The 17264-nt window shown below is 39.9% G+C and overlaps 1 protein-coding gene across 1 annotated transcript; it reads left to right on the top strand.

Moving 5' to 3' along the window:
• Nucleotides 1–16029: 16029 nt before the first annotated feature.
• On the top strand, nt 16030–16857 carry LOC131605123 (uncharacterized mitochondrial protein AtMg00310-like). The gene has a single exon (XM_058877518.1). It carries the CDS (start codon nt 16030–16032, stop codon nt 16855–16857), a length of 828 nt encoding a protein of 275 aa, XP_058733501.1.
• Nucleotides 16858–17264: the final 407 nt, after the last annotated feature.

The following is a 17264-nucleotide window of genomic DNA, read 5'->3' as shown; positions in this document are numbered from 1 at the left end:
TTACCTTTCACTGGTTTAGAAAGAAAACCAAAACCTGAAGTCATTGCTGCTGCTTTACATCTGCAAAAGTCAGAAATCAAATCCAATTGGGAAACAAAGAGTGGAGTTGAGGGTTTGCTTGCCAAATTCTTACTGGAAAAGGCTCGACTACTGCTAGAAAACAAAAGTTATCCAGCTTTTGAAGAAGTTATGGCTCTTTTGATCTATGGGTTGGTTTTGTTCCCTAATTCCGACCAGTTCATAAGTGTACACATCATCAACCTTTTCCTAATTCGCAACCCGGTACCAACATTGCTGGGAGACATCCTACACTCTCTACACACTCGTACCACGAAGAAGCGAGGAACTCTCATGTGCTGTATACCACTACTGGCTAGGTGGTTTACATGTCATCTTCCCCGATCAGTACTGAGAAATGAACAAAGAGCACAATGGTCTTACAGAATCATGTCTTTATCTCATTCAGATATCCGATGGAACAACTTCTTTCAAAGAGACATTACTATCATTGATCATTGTGGAGAATACCCTAACGTGCCACTACTCGGCATTAAAGGAGGTATCACTTACAATCCCTCTCTAGCTCTACGCCAATTCGGATATGCAAGAAACAACGGTCCTCATGACATGATTATCCGTGGCATTGTGTTTGACTACGAGAATGACTCTCACAGACACCGACGAAGATTCATACAGGCTTGGGACAGTGTCTATAGAATAAAAAGCAAAACTCTGGGGCAATGGAATTCTATTCCTATGGAACTTTACCTCAGATGGGTGCGTACTCATGCTCAAAAACTCATGATGCCCTATCCCGCTGTTCTACCTGTGACTATCGAATCAGAAGTCGAAGGTTACGAACCTCAAGTTATTCTACACCCGGATATGCCAACTGACTTGGAAGAGTTGCAAAAATCCTGGGTTCAACTCAAAGAGGAAAGAGACACCTTTAAAGAACACTGTCAGGACTATGAGAGAAGGCTATTCGAGCTCACCAGACAGCTTCAAGAAGAACAAAGAATCAACGCATTCCTGGGGACAAAGAAAAAGCGCCCACGGGAGACCTGAAAGATCATTTATTTTATTTTCTGTCTTGTAAGCCCAAATGAGGCAAAGAAAAAAGAATAAATTGATTAACTAACGTTTGTTGCTTCTTTAACAAATCTAGACTCTATGATCCTTGAAAACATTGCACACATGCATTCACATGCATTGCATACACATTGCATTTCATACATTGCATTTCATACATTGCATTCATATACATTGCATACACATTGCATACATGGCATCCAGTCATACACATTTCATAACAGGTTCTCATGACGGGTTTCTCATCTCTTCGCTGTTTATTTCAGTCAGAAGAGATGGAATCTGAGGCAAGCATCAAGAATCTCGAAGTACAGAATGCCCAAGTTCAAGTGGCAATTCTGGAACTGGCAAAGGGGCAACAAGAGCTGAAAGCCCTGATACTCAAGAAGAAGAAGAAGCCCAAAGAATCTGCAGGCTTGAGTCACCTGAGAAGGAAGATCAAGATCCCTGTCAAAAAGATCAAAAAGCCACCAATCCCTGAAATAGTCGGTGATGGTGAACAAGAAGATAATCAAAGCAACCAGGGTTCTGCTAAACCCTCTCTCTCTTCAAATGAAGAAGAAGATCATTCTGGAGACGAACAGGATGATGACAAATACCAACAGTTGGAGGATCGTATGAAAGCTATGGAAATACAAAAAATACCTGGCTTAGATTTCAATGATCTGGGACTCGTGTCGGATGTTGTCATCCCTCCAAAATTCAAAGTTCCAACCTTTGCAAAGTATGATGGAGTTTCTTGTCCAAAACTACATTTGAGATCTTATGTGAGGAAGATACAACCTCATACAACAGATAACAAATTGTGGATTCACTTTTTCCAAGAAAGTCTGTCAGGTACACAACTCGAATGGTACTACCAGCTAGAAAATACCAAGGTTCATACTTGGGAAGAATTAGCTGCTGCTTTTTACAAACAGTACCAATACAATGCTGATCTTACACCCACTCGTACTCAATTGCGAGGCATGTCTATGGGACCAAAAGAAAGTTTCAAAGAGTATGCACAAAAGTGGAGAGATATGGCTGGAAGGGTTCAACCACCCTTATCTGATCGCGAACTAGTCGACATGTTCATGGGCACTTTAACTGGCCCATTCTATAGCCATCTGCTGGGAAGTTCATCATCAGGTTTCACTGACCTAATACTGACCGGAGAACGTGTCGAAAGTGGCATTCGAAATGGAAAAATTCAAGTAGGATCCTCCTCTGGTACTACAAAAAAGCCCATCAGAAATGAGGTCAATACAGCGCAAATTCAGACAAGTCACAAAAGTGATCAGCATCAATCTGTAGGGGCAGTTATGATCTCCGCATCTGCACCTCAAAAAGATCAACAGCCAAAATATACGCATCGACCAGATGCACCAAGAAGAACTTTCACCAAAATCAACATGCCAATCTCTCAGGCATTGCAGCACTTGCTAAAAGCAGATTTGATCACATTAAGAGGTCCTCCGAAGAATGTCAACACTTCTTCTCTGAATTATCGCCCTGATGCAACATGTGCCTATCATTCAAACTGTCCAGGACATGACGCAGATCACTGCTGGGCCCTGAAAAACAAAATCCAAGACATGATAGATGCTGGGGAAATTGAGTTCGATCCTCCAGAAACTCCAAATGTCATCACAGCACCTATGCCAAAGCATGACAAAACTGTTAATGCTATCATAGACACAGTTTACATTTATGATGTGAACGAAGTATCAATTCCACTCCTCGAAGTCAAAAGAAAGTTCATCCAAGCTGGTTACTTTCCAGGTTGTGATCCCGACTGCTTTTATTGCTCACGCCAACCCAATGGTTGTGAAAATCTAAAGATGGGAATTCAAAAATACATGGATCGCCGTATCATTATGTTTGAGAGGCTCCCTTCTATGGACATGTTGGGCAAAGTCTTTGCCAACGGGATAAGAATGGAAGACGTCTCAGTGATCTCCAGCTTACCATTCAAAATCTCTACCAAGGCTCCATTCAAACTTTCTGCTACACTCAAAGTGGCATCAGTAGTCATTGCTAGACCAACTCCATTTCCATACTCCTCAGACAAAGCTGTCCCATGGGGATATGACACTAATGTTTACATTCATGGAGTTAAGCAGGATCCCTCGACTAAAGAGGACGCAACACTAACTACTTCAGCTGTAAGTAACATTGCAGGCACTAGCAAGATCACGAGAAGTGGAAGAATCTTTTCACCAGAAATTTCTCCAAATATTGCTGCTAGTCCAATCCAGGTTCCAATTCCTATTCCAGATATCAACACTCGAGGCAAAGAGCCACTGATCGAACCAGTTCAAAATCCGGTAGAGATCACTGCTGAGGATCCATCAAAGCAAGAGATGGACGAAATATTGAAAATCATCTGCAAAAGTGATTACAATATTGTCGAACAACTGGGGCATACTGCTTCAAAAATCTCAATGTTATCTCTGCTAAAATATTCAGAAGCTCATGCTAAAGCTCTAATGAAGTTCCTTCAAGCTGCGCATGTGCCTCAAGAAATCCCAATCGACCAATTTGAGAATTGTGTCGCCAGTCTTACAGTGCCCAATGGTCTTGGTTTCTCTGATGTGGATCTAACTCCTGCTGGAAGAAATCACAACAAGGCCCTGCACATCTCTATCGAATGCAACGGCACCACTCTGTCTCATGTGCTAATAGACAATGGTTCCTCTCTAAACGTGTTACCAAAGGTAATACTGGAAAAACTTGACTTCAAAGGAGTTGTGCTACAACCAAGTGATGTGGTTGTAAGAGCCTTCGATGGGTCAACAAGAACGGTGTACGGAGAAGTTAAGCTCCCAATCAGAGTGGGCTCTCAAACTTTCGATGTTATCTTTTCCGTAATAGACGTTCTTCCAACATACTCCTGTTTACTAGGACGCCCTTGGATACATGGGGCAAACGCTGTAACTTCTACCCTGCATCAGAAGTTAAAATACCCAGTAAAAGGAAAGGTTGTCACAGTCTATGGCGAAGAAGAATATATGGTCAGTCACTTGAGCAACGACAAGTATGTTGAGATGGAGGGCGAATCCATCGAAACTCCGTATCAAGCTTTTGAGGTTGTATCTCCAGATATCTCTACCACCAAGCATATTCCTGCTACTCCAGCTACAACTATGGCTTCTCTCAAAGATGCCAAAGCCATGATTGAACAGGGTGATCGCACAGTATGGGGACAACTCCCTGATATACCCTACAAGTCCGACAAGCTAGGTCTGGGCTATAATGGTGAAAATCAAAAGAATGATCAAAATCCTCGCTCTGAAGGGTTAATATCACACTTCGCCAGCCAAGAAGTAAACGCCATTGATGATGAAGGAACATACTTGAACCACATCATTCAGCCATATCCAGACGAAATTCCACCCATTACCATGGGAATGTGGGATGCTGTGGGAGGACCAAATGACGGTTACAACTACCAGTATATCACACCTCAGAATTCTTACATTGCTCTGGAAGATCTTACTCCAACAGAAGAGGGTAATCAAAATGACGGAAGTATCACAAGTCCCGTCACTCAGCAATATCAAAATCCACCCAAAGAAGTATGGGACACGCTAGGAGAACCCAGCGGCAAATACGACTATATGGTGAAATATTCCGCTCCTCCGAGCTTTTCAACTCCCATCAAAGACATTGTCCCGACTGGATGGGACGAACAGTACGACGACAACTTCGCTCTTGAAGAAGCCAGGAAGATGCCAAACAACGAAGGTTATTTTCTGTCACAGTACACTCCTTATCAGGATGCACAAGTCTCTATTCAAAACATCATTCCTACTGCATGGGACGGCCTTATCGAGCATCTCGCTCAGCCAATAGAGGGACCTCCACCTGGATTCTCATATCCAACAAATCATCCAACTTATCCTGAGGAATTACCTACGCATTTTCCCACTAGCGGAATCAATGCTACGGAAGACGAAAAGAACAACTGCAACTGGAACAGCTGGGTGCTCCCTGCTAACAACGGTGGATTGAACAACTGGAAAGCAGAGGATGTGATCTCCTTTGATCAGGAGTAAATGCCATTTCCTGTTTTCTTTGTGTATATTGTGCAAAGATAAAAGTGGTTCCTGAACAGTCGAACCATGAGCTTGAAAGCCGTGTGCCTTAGCACAACGGTCCTTCTATAAAAAGGGTTTGTCATATCATGATTATGTGCATTCAATAAAATCATGGGATGCTTGCATGTTCAAAATTTTGTGATCCTTTTTCTTTCTTTATTCGCTTTCAAATAGCTATGTTTTTCTCTTCATACACACTCACATATCTACCATGCAGATTCACATACACGCTGGATCCAGTCAATAACGACTCTGCTATTGCCCGTCATGACTTTGAAAATCCGATCTACCAAACTGAGGACGAAAGTGAGGAAGATTGTGAAGTGCCAAGAGAAATTGCAAGACTTCTAGAACAAGAAGAAAAAGCCATACAGCCTCATGAGGAGCCGATTGAGGTCATCAACTTGGGCAGTGACGAAGAAAAGAAAGAGGTCAGAATTGGGGCTGACTTAGAAAACAGTGTCAAGCAAAGACTGATTCAATTGTTGCAAGACTACGCCGAGATATTCGCCTGGTCTTATCAAGATATGCCTGGCCTTGACACGGACATTGTAGTTCATCGCCTGCCAATCAAAGAAGGAAGCACTCCGGTCAAACAGAGACTGCGAAGGAGTAAGCCTGATATGTCAAAAAAGATCAAAGACGAGGTTGAAAAACAATTCAATGCCGGATTCCTAAAAGTTGTAAGTTATCCTCCTTGGATAGCTAACATCGTGCCTGTACCCAAAAAAGACGGGAAAGTCAGAATGTGTGTAGACTACAGAGATCTGAACCGGGCAAGCCCTAAAGATGATTTCCCTTTACCGCACATCGATGTACTAGTTGACAATACCGCACAATGCAAGGTATTCTCCTTTATGGACGGATTCTCAGGGTACAATCAAATCAAGATGGCACCCGAAGACATGGAAAAAACAACCTTCACAACTCCCTGGGGAACCTTTTGTTACAAAGTAATGCCCTTTGGTCTAAAAAATGCTGGAGCTACCTACCAACGAGCAATGGTAACACTATTTCATGATATGATTCATCAGGAAATAGAGGTGTATGTCGATGACATGATCGCAAAATCCAACACCGAAGAAGAACATTTGAGTCATTTACACAAGCTGTTTGACAGACTCAAGAAATACAGATTGCGACTGAACCCGAACAAGTGTACCTTTGGAGTAAGATCCGGTAAACTCTTAGGTTTCATCGTCAGCAGTAAAGGTATTGAGGTTGATCCTGCCAAGGTCAAAGCCATTCAAGAAATGCCTATACCCCGTACCGAGAAACAAGTCAGAGGATTCTTGGGACGTCTAAACTACATAGCCAGATTCATTGCCCATATGACTCCTACTTGTGTGCCAATCTTCAAATTACTGAAGAAAGATCAAGTGGAAAGATGGAATGACAAATGCCAGTTAGCCTTTGATAAAATCAAAGAATACCTTCAAAAACCGCCAATCTTGTTACCTCCTGTGGAAGGCAGACCTCTGATAATGTACCTAACTGTGTTAGAAGATTCAATGGGGTGTGTACTCGGACAACATGACGATTCCGGTCGAAAGGAGCACGCAATCTACTATCTTAGCAAAAAGTTTACCGATTGTGAAACAAGATACTCACTACTCGAAAAAACTTGCTGTGCCTTAGCATGGGCGGCTCGCCGACTAAGACAGTATATGCTAAATCACACCACTTTCCTGATCTCCAAGATGGATCCAATCAAATACGTGTTCGAAAAACCTGCTCTCTCTGGAAGGATTGCAAGATGGCAAATGATCCTAACAGAATATGACATTCAATACACTTCGCAAAAAGCAATCAAAGGAAGTGTGGTAGCTGATCATTTAGCTCATCAAGCAGTAGATGATTATCAGGCATTGAACTTTGACTTCCCAGACGAAGACATTATGCTAGTCAATGACTACAAACAACCAGGATCCCGATGGACTATGGTTTTTGACGGAGCTTCTAATGCGCTCGGCAATGGCATCGGAGCTGTGATCATTTCCCCCACAGGAGGTCATACACCCTTCACCGCCAGATTGTGTTTCAATTGCACCAACAATATAGCCGAATACGAAGCATGCATTCTGGGTCTCAAAGCTGCAATTGATCTAAAAATCAAATTCCTTGAAGTCTACGGAGACTCGGCCTTGGTAATCTACCAAGTCAAAGGGGAATGGGACACAAAGCACCCAAATCTAATTCCATACAAAGGACATGTGTTGAGTTTGATTCCTTACTTCGAGGAGATCACTTTCGAACACATCCCACGCGAAGAAAATCAACTAGCTGATGCCTTAGCTACCATGTCATCCATGTTCAAAGTCAATTGGGACGACGAAGCTCCTATGATCACCATTTACAGGCAAGACGAACCAGCCTATTGCAATGAGATCGATACCGAACAAATGGAAGACCAACCATGGTTCCATGAAATACAAAGGTATCTCGAAACCCAGGAGTACCCTGAAGGGGCATCCATTAACGACAGAAAATTTCTAAGGAGATTTGCCTCCAAATTCTTCCTAAGCAATGGAACTTTGTACAAGCGCAACCATGACTCGACTTTACTTCGTTGCGTAAACAAGAAGGAAGCAGAACAAATCATGGAAGACATACACAATGGTACCTTCGGTACTCATTCCAACGGACATACAATGGCTAAAAAGATCTTGAGAGCAGGTTACTACTGGTCTACCATGGAGACAGATTGCCATCATCATTCCAAAACTTGTCACAAATGCCAGATATATGCCGACAAAGTGCATGTACCTCCAGTTCCATTAAACGTTCTGACGGCTCCTTGGCCTTTCGCAATGTGGGGTATTGATATGATTGGAGAAATCAAACCTACTGCTTCCAACGGACATCGCTTTATCCTGGTCGCTATTGACTACTTCACAAAGTGGGTAGAGGCAGCTTCATATGCTTCTGTCACCAAGAATGTGGTAGCCAGGTTTATCAAGCACAATCTCATTTGTCGGTACGGCATCCCCGAAAGGATCATCACTGACAATGGCACGAATCTAAACAACAAAATGATTACTGAACTCTGCACGCAGTTCCAGATCAAACATCATAATTCCTCTCCATATCGACCAAAGATGAACGGCGCTGTCGAAGCCGCCAACAAAAACATCAAGAAAATCATACAAAAGATGACAGTAACCTACAAAGACTGGCATGAGATGTTACCTTTTGCTCTTCATGGTTATCGCACATCTGCGCGTACTTCAACAGGGGCAACTCCATTCTCGTTAGTCTACGGTATGGAAGCAGTTCTCCCAATCGAAATCCAGATTCCTTCCTTAAGGATCATGAAAGAAGCCGATCTAGACGAAGACGATTGGATTCAAACTCGATTCGACCAAATACACTTGATCGATGAGAAAAGACTTGCAGCTATCTGTCATGGCCAGCTATACCAAAAGCGCATGATCAAAGCATTCAACAAGAAAGTCAAAAGTCAAGCATACCAAACTGGTGGCTTGGTTATCAAACGCATCATCTTACCACAAGGTGATCCCAGAGGCAAATGGACCCCCACCTACGAGGGACCATTCATAATCAAGAAAATATTCTCCGGCGGTGCCATGTTGCTTACCACCATGGATGGCGAGGATTTCCCACACCCTGTGAATGCGGACATAGTCAAAAAGTACTTTGCTTAAAAAAAAAAAAAAAAATAAAAAAATACAGCTCGCTAAGTTGAAAACCTGAAAGGGCAACTTAGGCAAAAATGAGCGTCTCGGTGGATTGAAAACCCGAAAGGGCGATCCAGGCAAAAATTAGAGACAAAACAAATACAATCCCGGTAGGCTGAAAACCTGAAAGGGCAGCCTAGGCAAAAATTAGGGAATAAAGCATACAACTATGTCCCGCTCAGCTGCCTACTCACCGACAAGGTTCAACACCTCAAAGACACCGATCAGTCCAATCACTTTCTTCCAACAAGTGAGGGATGAGATGCTCGAAGACAGATTGGCAATAGCAGAATTGAAACTTGACTGGATCGTTCTCACATAGCTATTTCTTTTCATAAATACTTTTCAAAACTTTCTGACAATTTCCTACTTCTAGGATTGTTGTCTCCCTATACTAATCCGCCTATCACGGCACCTTTTCAAAAATCAATGCAGCTTATAACTAACATTTTCATTTTTTCTGTTTTGAATACGCGAGCATCCCAATGATATTTTGAATGAACATATGCATTTGAATATGATTGATGTTTACCAGGAAAAACAGGAACGGCATTCCGGACATGTCCCAATTATTTGGACATTATCCTAAACCAGCATCAGAAGGAAGTTTCCCCAATGGAGACACATTCCTCAACAAATCCCTCAAAAAGATTTTTCTTTCAAGTCTTATTCCCCAGCAGGGTTGTTCCAGATTACTGTCTTCAGAAGGTGTGATCTCCGCACCCAAACTTGGTCAGATAGTGCATCGGAGGATTATGCATCTTCCTCATTCCCACTCCAAAGGGCGTCACAGTCCGAACTCTCAAAACTACTGTTCATCCCCGAGCAGTAATCAAAGATCCTTCAATAGAACATCCTGGTTCTCAAAGAATTTCCCCAACCCAGGGTACTCAAGCGAGACAGAAGATCATCAACAACCACGATGCCTTCACTTCCAAATGGCTAGCAGGGATTTATTTTCCCAATCACAATGCCTTCATTTCTTGACGATTGAGCTGGGATTTATTTTCCCAATCAGGAGCTTGACACGCTCTAAGCTGCATAAACCATGCATCACATTCACACTCATATTCACATTCACCATCATGCATCATACGCATATTCATACACAACATAACTTGCATATTTCTCCTCTAGCTCGAGGATCTCATATCATACATGCATCATAGACATCGCATATTATTAACTTGATTTTTTCAGGTAGACAGATGTCTTCAGCAAAGATGTTCTCACTCACATGCAGTGTTCATCCTGAATCTTATTCAGACAAGCAGTCCTTTCAGATACAATCAAACCAAAGATTCACTCTAAAGAACTCTCATTCTCAACTCATTTATCATCTAACATTGCTAGTCTAAGGCGATACCTCAGACGGTTCCAGAACGATCTAGCATTTCAGATCTAAGGCGATACCTCAGACGGTTCCAGAACGATCTAGCATTGCAGATCTAAGACGATACCTCCGACGGTTCCAGAACGATCTAGCATTTCAGATCTAAGGTGATACCTCAGACGGTTCCAGAACGATCTAGCATTGCAGATCTAAGACGATACCTCCGACGGTTCCAGAACGATCTAGCATTTCAGATCTAAGGCGATACCTCCGACGGTTCCAGAACGATCTAGCATTTCAGATCTAAGGCGAAACCTCAGACGGTTCCAGAACGATCTAACACTGCAGATCTAAAGTGATACCTCAAACGGTTCCACAATGATCAACTTTCAAATCCTTCATCAAGATATAATCAACAGATTCATTCTGATGAACAAACCATCAACACATTGTCCAGGTGGCATCCGAAAGCCCATCTCAGGTAATGTTTCAATCTGCCAACAACATTTCACAGACAACATTCAAATGCAACTTCCAACATCTCTGCTGATCAAGGTAAGTGCAAATTTTCAGGGCATCTATTTATTCAATCATCTTCTACCTTCAGATTTCAGACAATCTCTTCAGGTTTAAGAAGATTGAATAGGGGCAACTGTTATACCCCAAAATTTGCCCACATCTTTTTTTAAGAAAACTTCAATCTGAAAATTAAGAGTTTCATATAAACATGGATTTTTATTTCAAATATCCTAAACATATGAAGTGCTTAAATTTCAGAATTTTTCTTATACAGTAGCTTGGCTTACAGAGGAATTTAGTCTTACGCAAACGCCAAATACTGTTCATTACATCACAAATACTATTTATTTATTTACAGATAAATAGTACTAACACAATCATGCAGAGTTAACTCTTTTTGCAGGCGCAGAAGCAGGAAACTCACACTATACTGGTAACAATTGTTTTTGGTTTCCCACTAACTTTTGTACTATATTCCATTATTTTCAAAATCTTTTCAAATCTCTTTTTCAAAAATCAAATCTTAACTTGTGTGTTTTCTGCCAGTCAAATATTTCTATTTCTGTGCAGTAAACAATTTTCAGGTTATTATCGGTAATTTTGCCCGCATACCGTAAATATCAGTTATTTATTACGTTTCTGTTTCTAACAAGTCATGTAAATAAATTTTCATGCTTCACACAAAACAAAGACAAAAATAACAACAAAAAAGAAAAGAAAATTAACTTTGACAGTTGACTTTTTCACTTTAACTGCTGCTTCAGTACACGAACAGTCAGTTGACAGACAAACTGCAGACAGTACAATTCACAGTGATTTGTACAATCAATCAAATCAATCATTCACAATTCAAATTTCCAAGATTTTTGTGTTAGAAGTCTTCTGAATATCACATGATTAGCAGAAACTCAACACTGCACAAAAATCAGGTACGCTTAACTGCCTCCTATACAGACAGTCCCTAATCAGGGTTTTTCTTGTTTTAACAGGAGCAACAAGTTTTGAGAGCTCAAATGGATTTCATATACATCCATACATCTCAAAGTACCATCATACAAATTTTCAAACTTCAATTCACTCAGACGCACCGTCAGCAGCTCAAACAGTCAACAGACGACCCGTTTGACCAAAAAAGTCAACTGACAGTCAAAAATGAAATTTTTTGTCAAAGTCCATATTTTGTCAAAGGATTCAACATTTGATCATTGGATGATCACAATTCATCAAGGAAAGATCAAAAATCAACAAAACCCTAAGATTCAAAATTAGGGTTTTTGCCTGAAAAGTCAACTCAACTTTGACTGATCATAACTCTCTCATCCTTCATCCAAAAAATGTCAACCAAAGCTCATTTTGAAGGAAATTCAATTATCTTTCAAATGCAATTGATCCCATGGTCATTGCATTCACCATTTGAAAAATATGGCCAAAGACATTACAGGTCATTTTCAAAGTCAACAAAAAGACACTTTTTTCAAAAGGACACACAAGGAGAACCAAAAATCATTTTGACATGAAACCAAAGACATTGGTTAGAGGACTCTTTGAGGTTTCCAAAAAGTGCAAGATCTCCTTCATATGACAAAAATTGAAGGATTTACACCTTGTTGAAGTTGGCTAAATTTTGGGAAAATGCATGAAATCAACATTGCTCAAAAATGTTTTTTTTCCAAAAGATGCCAAGTTTTTGTGGTCCAAACATCTTTGCCATGTTACTATGGGCCTCCCACGACCAAGATTAAGCCCATATCTTTATTGGCCATTTTTTGCATAATTTTATCTTACTTTAAGATTAAAATTAAAAAGAAAATGCATGGATAATGGTTGCTTGGTCTCCAAGCATGACTCACCACAAAGAATCTCTGATTTTTGCAGAAGATTGGAGAGCAAGGCAAGTGCATTGAAGGCAAGTCAAGACTTGGTCAAAAATTCAAGGTTTTTAATATTTAAAAACCAAACTTTCAACAAAGGCAACAAGGCAACTTAGCTTCAATTATAAGCATTCAAATGCTTATATATAGCTTAGCATACTTCAATAACAGAGGGGGACAAGTTCAGAACAAAAGAATAGTGTATAACATACTTGTACTCACTTGTTCTTTTTCAAGGAAATTTAAAATTCGAATTTTAATTTCCAGCTGGTTTCAGTTCAAACTAAACACTTAAACATCATCTCTAAGATTCACTGAAACTATTCAAATCATTTCCAAGTCTTAAAACCCACTGAATCGAGCTATACAAGCCACGGTTGGTGCAAACTAAGATTGACTCATATCTGATCATACACGTAAATCTAGCACGATGTAATTGCATATTTATGTTTGGTTTGAAGCTCTGGTCGTTTCTGGAGCTTCAATTGGATTTCCATGACTGTTTGATGCATCTGCCATTTTAGGGTTTCATAGCTCAAAATTAGGGTTTCCTGAAATAGGCCAAATTATAGGTTCAAATAGGTTCCATTGAATTCGTATGAACCAGACGAACTTAACCATGGTATCGCGCCAGATTAATGCTTCGTTTTACTTGCATTCGCTATTTTTTGCAGGTGTAATAGATGGAAGCTTTTACACCACCTGCAAACGCAAGGTGTAAAAGACTGGGTCTGGTGAAGAAGATGATGCGTGGCTCCTTCCTATTGGCCAGGGCGCGCGCGTGTTTTTATTTTAAAAAATTTCTGATCCAATGCTTTGCAGCTCACGCTTGTGCCATGTGTCTCAATTTGAACACCATCTGATCTCATTGATCCACCATCCAACGCTCCAGACACGCAGTTCCATGCTATGGCCCCTCAATCAAACCACACAGGATTAGTATCCTTTTATTTCTATTTTATTTTCTATTTTATTTTAATTTCTTTGTTAAATTAATTAAAAATCTTTTTAAAATTCAAAAAATCCCACAAAAAATATTTTAGACTTCTAAAAATATATATTATTTTCTGAAATAAAAATATTTTATTTTTCTTCAAAATTTCAATATTTTTCATAATTAATTAGTATGTATTTATATATTTGCTTATTAATTATTTTAATTAGTCAAAAAATCATAAAAAAAATTGTTCTTCATATCAAATATTGTTTATATATCATAAACTAATTTTGTACATATTTAGGATAATTTTCTCTTTAAGCATTAATTATTTGTGTAATTATTTATATAATTATGTTTTAATTAACTTAAAAAAATCCAAAAACAATTGCAAAAATTACAAAAAAATCAGTTTTGTTCTAAAATCAATTAACAAACATTTTGTACATATTTTTAAACTTATTTGCTAGGTTTAATCATATTTCCATCTTTTCTTTATTTTAAATTAATTAATAATGCATTAATTATATTTAAAATAAATCACAAAAATACAAAAATATGCCTTTTATTTCTTGCAATTTAAAATTCCTAGATAAATGTATAGGATGTCAAATTCATGTAAATAGGCTAGTTTACATTTCCCGCACAATCGATGTAATAGCGTAGATTTACTTTCCGCACTTTACATTTCTGCATTTTAATTTCCAGCACCCATATAAACTGCGTGTATGTCAAAGATAAAACTGAACCGTCAGATCACTGACTTCAAAGATAAATATCTGAATTCAATCACAATCACATTTGCACCTCCTAGGGTAACCCCTTTTCACTCTTTTCAAAATCAAAGTTACATTTCTACTGTTTCGAGTACAAAATCGAACCTTTTGTTTATATCCGACGAATGGATAGATTTTTAAAGGGAACAAGGATAAAGACCTCCTAACTCAGGGTAGACCTCCTAGTTTGCTTGCTCAAAATCAAAACAAACAAAATTCTCATACACTGTTGTTTTTTTAAAACGAATTTTCCAAAAGACAATATTTTGTATACATCCAAACACGGATCATTACAGAATTAACGATCTTTTCAAAACATCTTTCGAAAGATAAACAAGCATTTGTATATATCCGCACAAGGATCATTACAAATTCTATTTGCAAAGGTATTTCAAAAACACAGGTAAAGCATTCCGAATCAATTGAAAAGTAAAGCAAATGAGCTAAGCAAACTAAAGAGCCCATGGATAACCATGGATACAAAGGGTGCTAACACCTTCCCTTTGTATAACCTACCCCCTTACCCAGAATCTCTCAAAGGTCTTTTTTCTGTTTCTTTTATAAACCTTTCCTTCATTGGATAAAATAAAAGGTCGGTGGCGACTCTGTAAACTTTTTTTCAAAAGCGACGCGAAAGCGTCCGATCGACAAAAAAGAGTCAGTTCACGTATCCCACCCACGGGAGGGGTATGGCCCGAAAGGACGGTCCACAGGAATAATGAATAAATAAAAAAAATCTTATATCATAAATTAATTTTAATCTCAACAATAATTCAATTTTTAAAAGAAATATTTCAAATTTGAATCGAAGTTAAAATTAAGATTAAAGGATAATACAAAATCATGGTGATTATATATTTTTTAGATTTTTTTCAAAATGAGATGCAAATGGACGCACAAATGCTACACATATTTTTCGTTGACTATAATAAAAAGTCAATTTTTGAGCGATGAATACACGCGAAATATGAATGTGGCATGCCTAAACGAACGAAATGCATAGGGCAAAAATTGGGGTGCGACAGATATAATTAATGAAGAGCAGAGTGCTTTCGTGAAGGGCCGGCTGATTATGGATAATGCGTTAGTAGCGATGGAATGCTTCCATTGGATGAAGGGAAAAAGGGGTGTCATGGCTCTTAAACTCGACATGTCAAAAGCCTATGATAGACTTGAGTGGTCCTTCATTATTGAGGCCTTGAATTCTATGGGGTTCCCGAAGGCTATGGTGGAGCTGATTGAGAAGTGCATTTCAACGGTATCTTACAATGTGTTGGTCAATGGAGTCCCTAGCAGAAGTTTCAACCCTGAGAGGGGTCTCCGTCAAGGGGGGCCCTCTCTCCCCGTACCTTTTCATTCTTTGTGCTAATGTTTTTTCAGGTCTCTTGAAGAAAACGTCGGTGGAGAAGGAGATCCATGGCATTCAAGTGGCAAGGAAATCTCTTGTGATTACGCACTTATTCTTCACTGATGACAGCCTTTTATTTGCTAGAGCAAACCCGGAGGAAGCTACTCGTATCAAAGATATTCTTAAAATATATGAAGAAGCTTCAGGGCAGGTAGTGAATTTTGAGAAGTCGGAAGTGTCTTACAGCAGAAATGTGGGGTATTCTGTCAAAGATAATATTCGTTATTGCTTGGGTGTTAGAGCTGTCCCTAGTCACACCAAATATCTTGGGCTGCCAATTATTCTCGGGAGGTCGTAAAAAGAGATTTTTGCTATGGTGGTTGAAAGAGTGTGGAAGAAGGTAAAAGGGTGGAAAAAGAAGTTCTTATCGACCGCGGGGAAGGAAATTCTTATCAAGGCTGTCGCTCAAGCAATTCCGACGTACATTATGAGTTGTCTCAAGATACCCGATTCTGTGTGTCACGAGATAGAATCCATGCTTGCTAACTTTTGGTGGGGCGCTAGGAATGGAGAGAGGAAAATACATTGGATGAGTTGGGAGAAATTGTCAAAGGCGAAAGGTGCGGGAAGGCTAAGATTCAGGGGGATTAGTGAGTTCAATTCTTGCCTTCTAGGAAAACAATATTGGCGCTTGTTGTCTCAAGAGAATTCACTGGTGGGAAAGGTCTTTAAAGGAAAGTACTTCCCTCGGGGAACCATAGAGGACTGTGCCTTGGGCTACAATCCAAGCTATGCTTGGAGGAGTATCTTAGGGGCGAGAGAAGTGGTTCAGCGGGGCTCTCGGTGGAGGATCCGAAACGGGAATAAAGTCAAAATCTTGAAGGATAGATGGATACCAAACAACTATGGGTTTAAGCTTCTCTTTGGTGTCGAAGACGTCGATGACAATGCAAGGGTCTGTGATCTCATAAATGGAGATCTAGCAGTATGGAAGGAAGATGTTATCTCAGAGAAGTTTTCCCCGGAGGAGGCCAAAAGAATTGTCAGCATACCGTTGTCTAGACTGCCTACTGAAGATAAAATTATATGGCACTTTGAGAAGAATGGGGAGTTTTCTGTGAAGACAACATATCACGCGGCGCGGGCTCACAAAGAATCTCTGCTTCCTAGACCTTCTATTTCTCCAAACCAGAAGCTTTGACAAATGATATGGAAAGCTCCTCTTTTGCCCAGACAGAGAAACTTTCTATGGCGTGTTGCTAAAAATATTCTGCCCACTCGGGGAAATCTTACGAGGAAAGGTATCTTGACCCAGCCTGCCCCTTTTGTTCCACTGCAATTGAGACTGTGCAACACCTATTTATGGATTGTGTATTTGTGAGGCAAGTTCTGTTTTCATCGCCCATTAGTTATCGTATTCCATCTAATGTCCACGTGAATCAGTGGATACATTCGATTCTGGATTGTGGTGATGTTTCCAGCTCTCAAATCATTTGCTCATGCTTGTACAAGATTTGGTCCGCGAGGAATTTACTGGTTTTTCAGAACAAAAGTTGTTGTCCTGTATCAGTTGCAAGAGGTGCGATCGATAGTGTGCAAGAATTCCGT

This window comes from Vicia villosa, linkage group LG5 (assembly GCF_029867415.1).
Source record: "Vicia villosa cultivar HV-30 ecotype Madison, WI linkage group LG5, Vvil1.0, whole genome shotgun sequence".
Lineage (NCBI taxonomy): Eukaryota > Viridiplantae > Streptophyta > Magnoliopsida > Fabales > Fabaceae > Vicia > Vicia villosa.
This window is presented reverse-complemented; position numbering and strand designations above follow the sequence as displayed.

Excerpts from the sequence above, each read along its gene's own strand:
- LOC131605123 (XM_058877518.1), top strand. The coding sequence starts at position 16,030 with ATGGTGGTTGAAAGAGTGTGGAAGAAGGTAAAAGGGTGGAAAAAGAAG.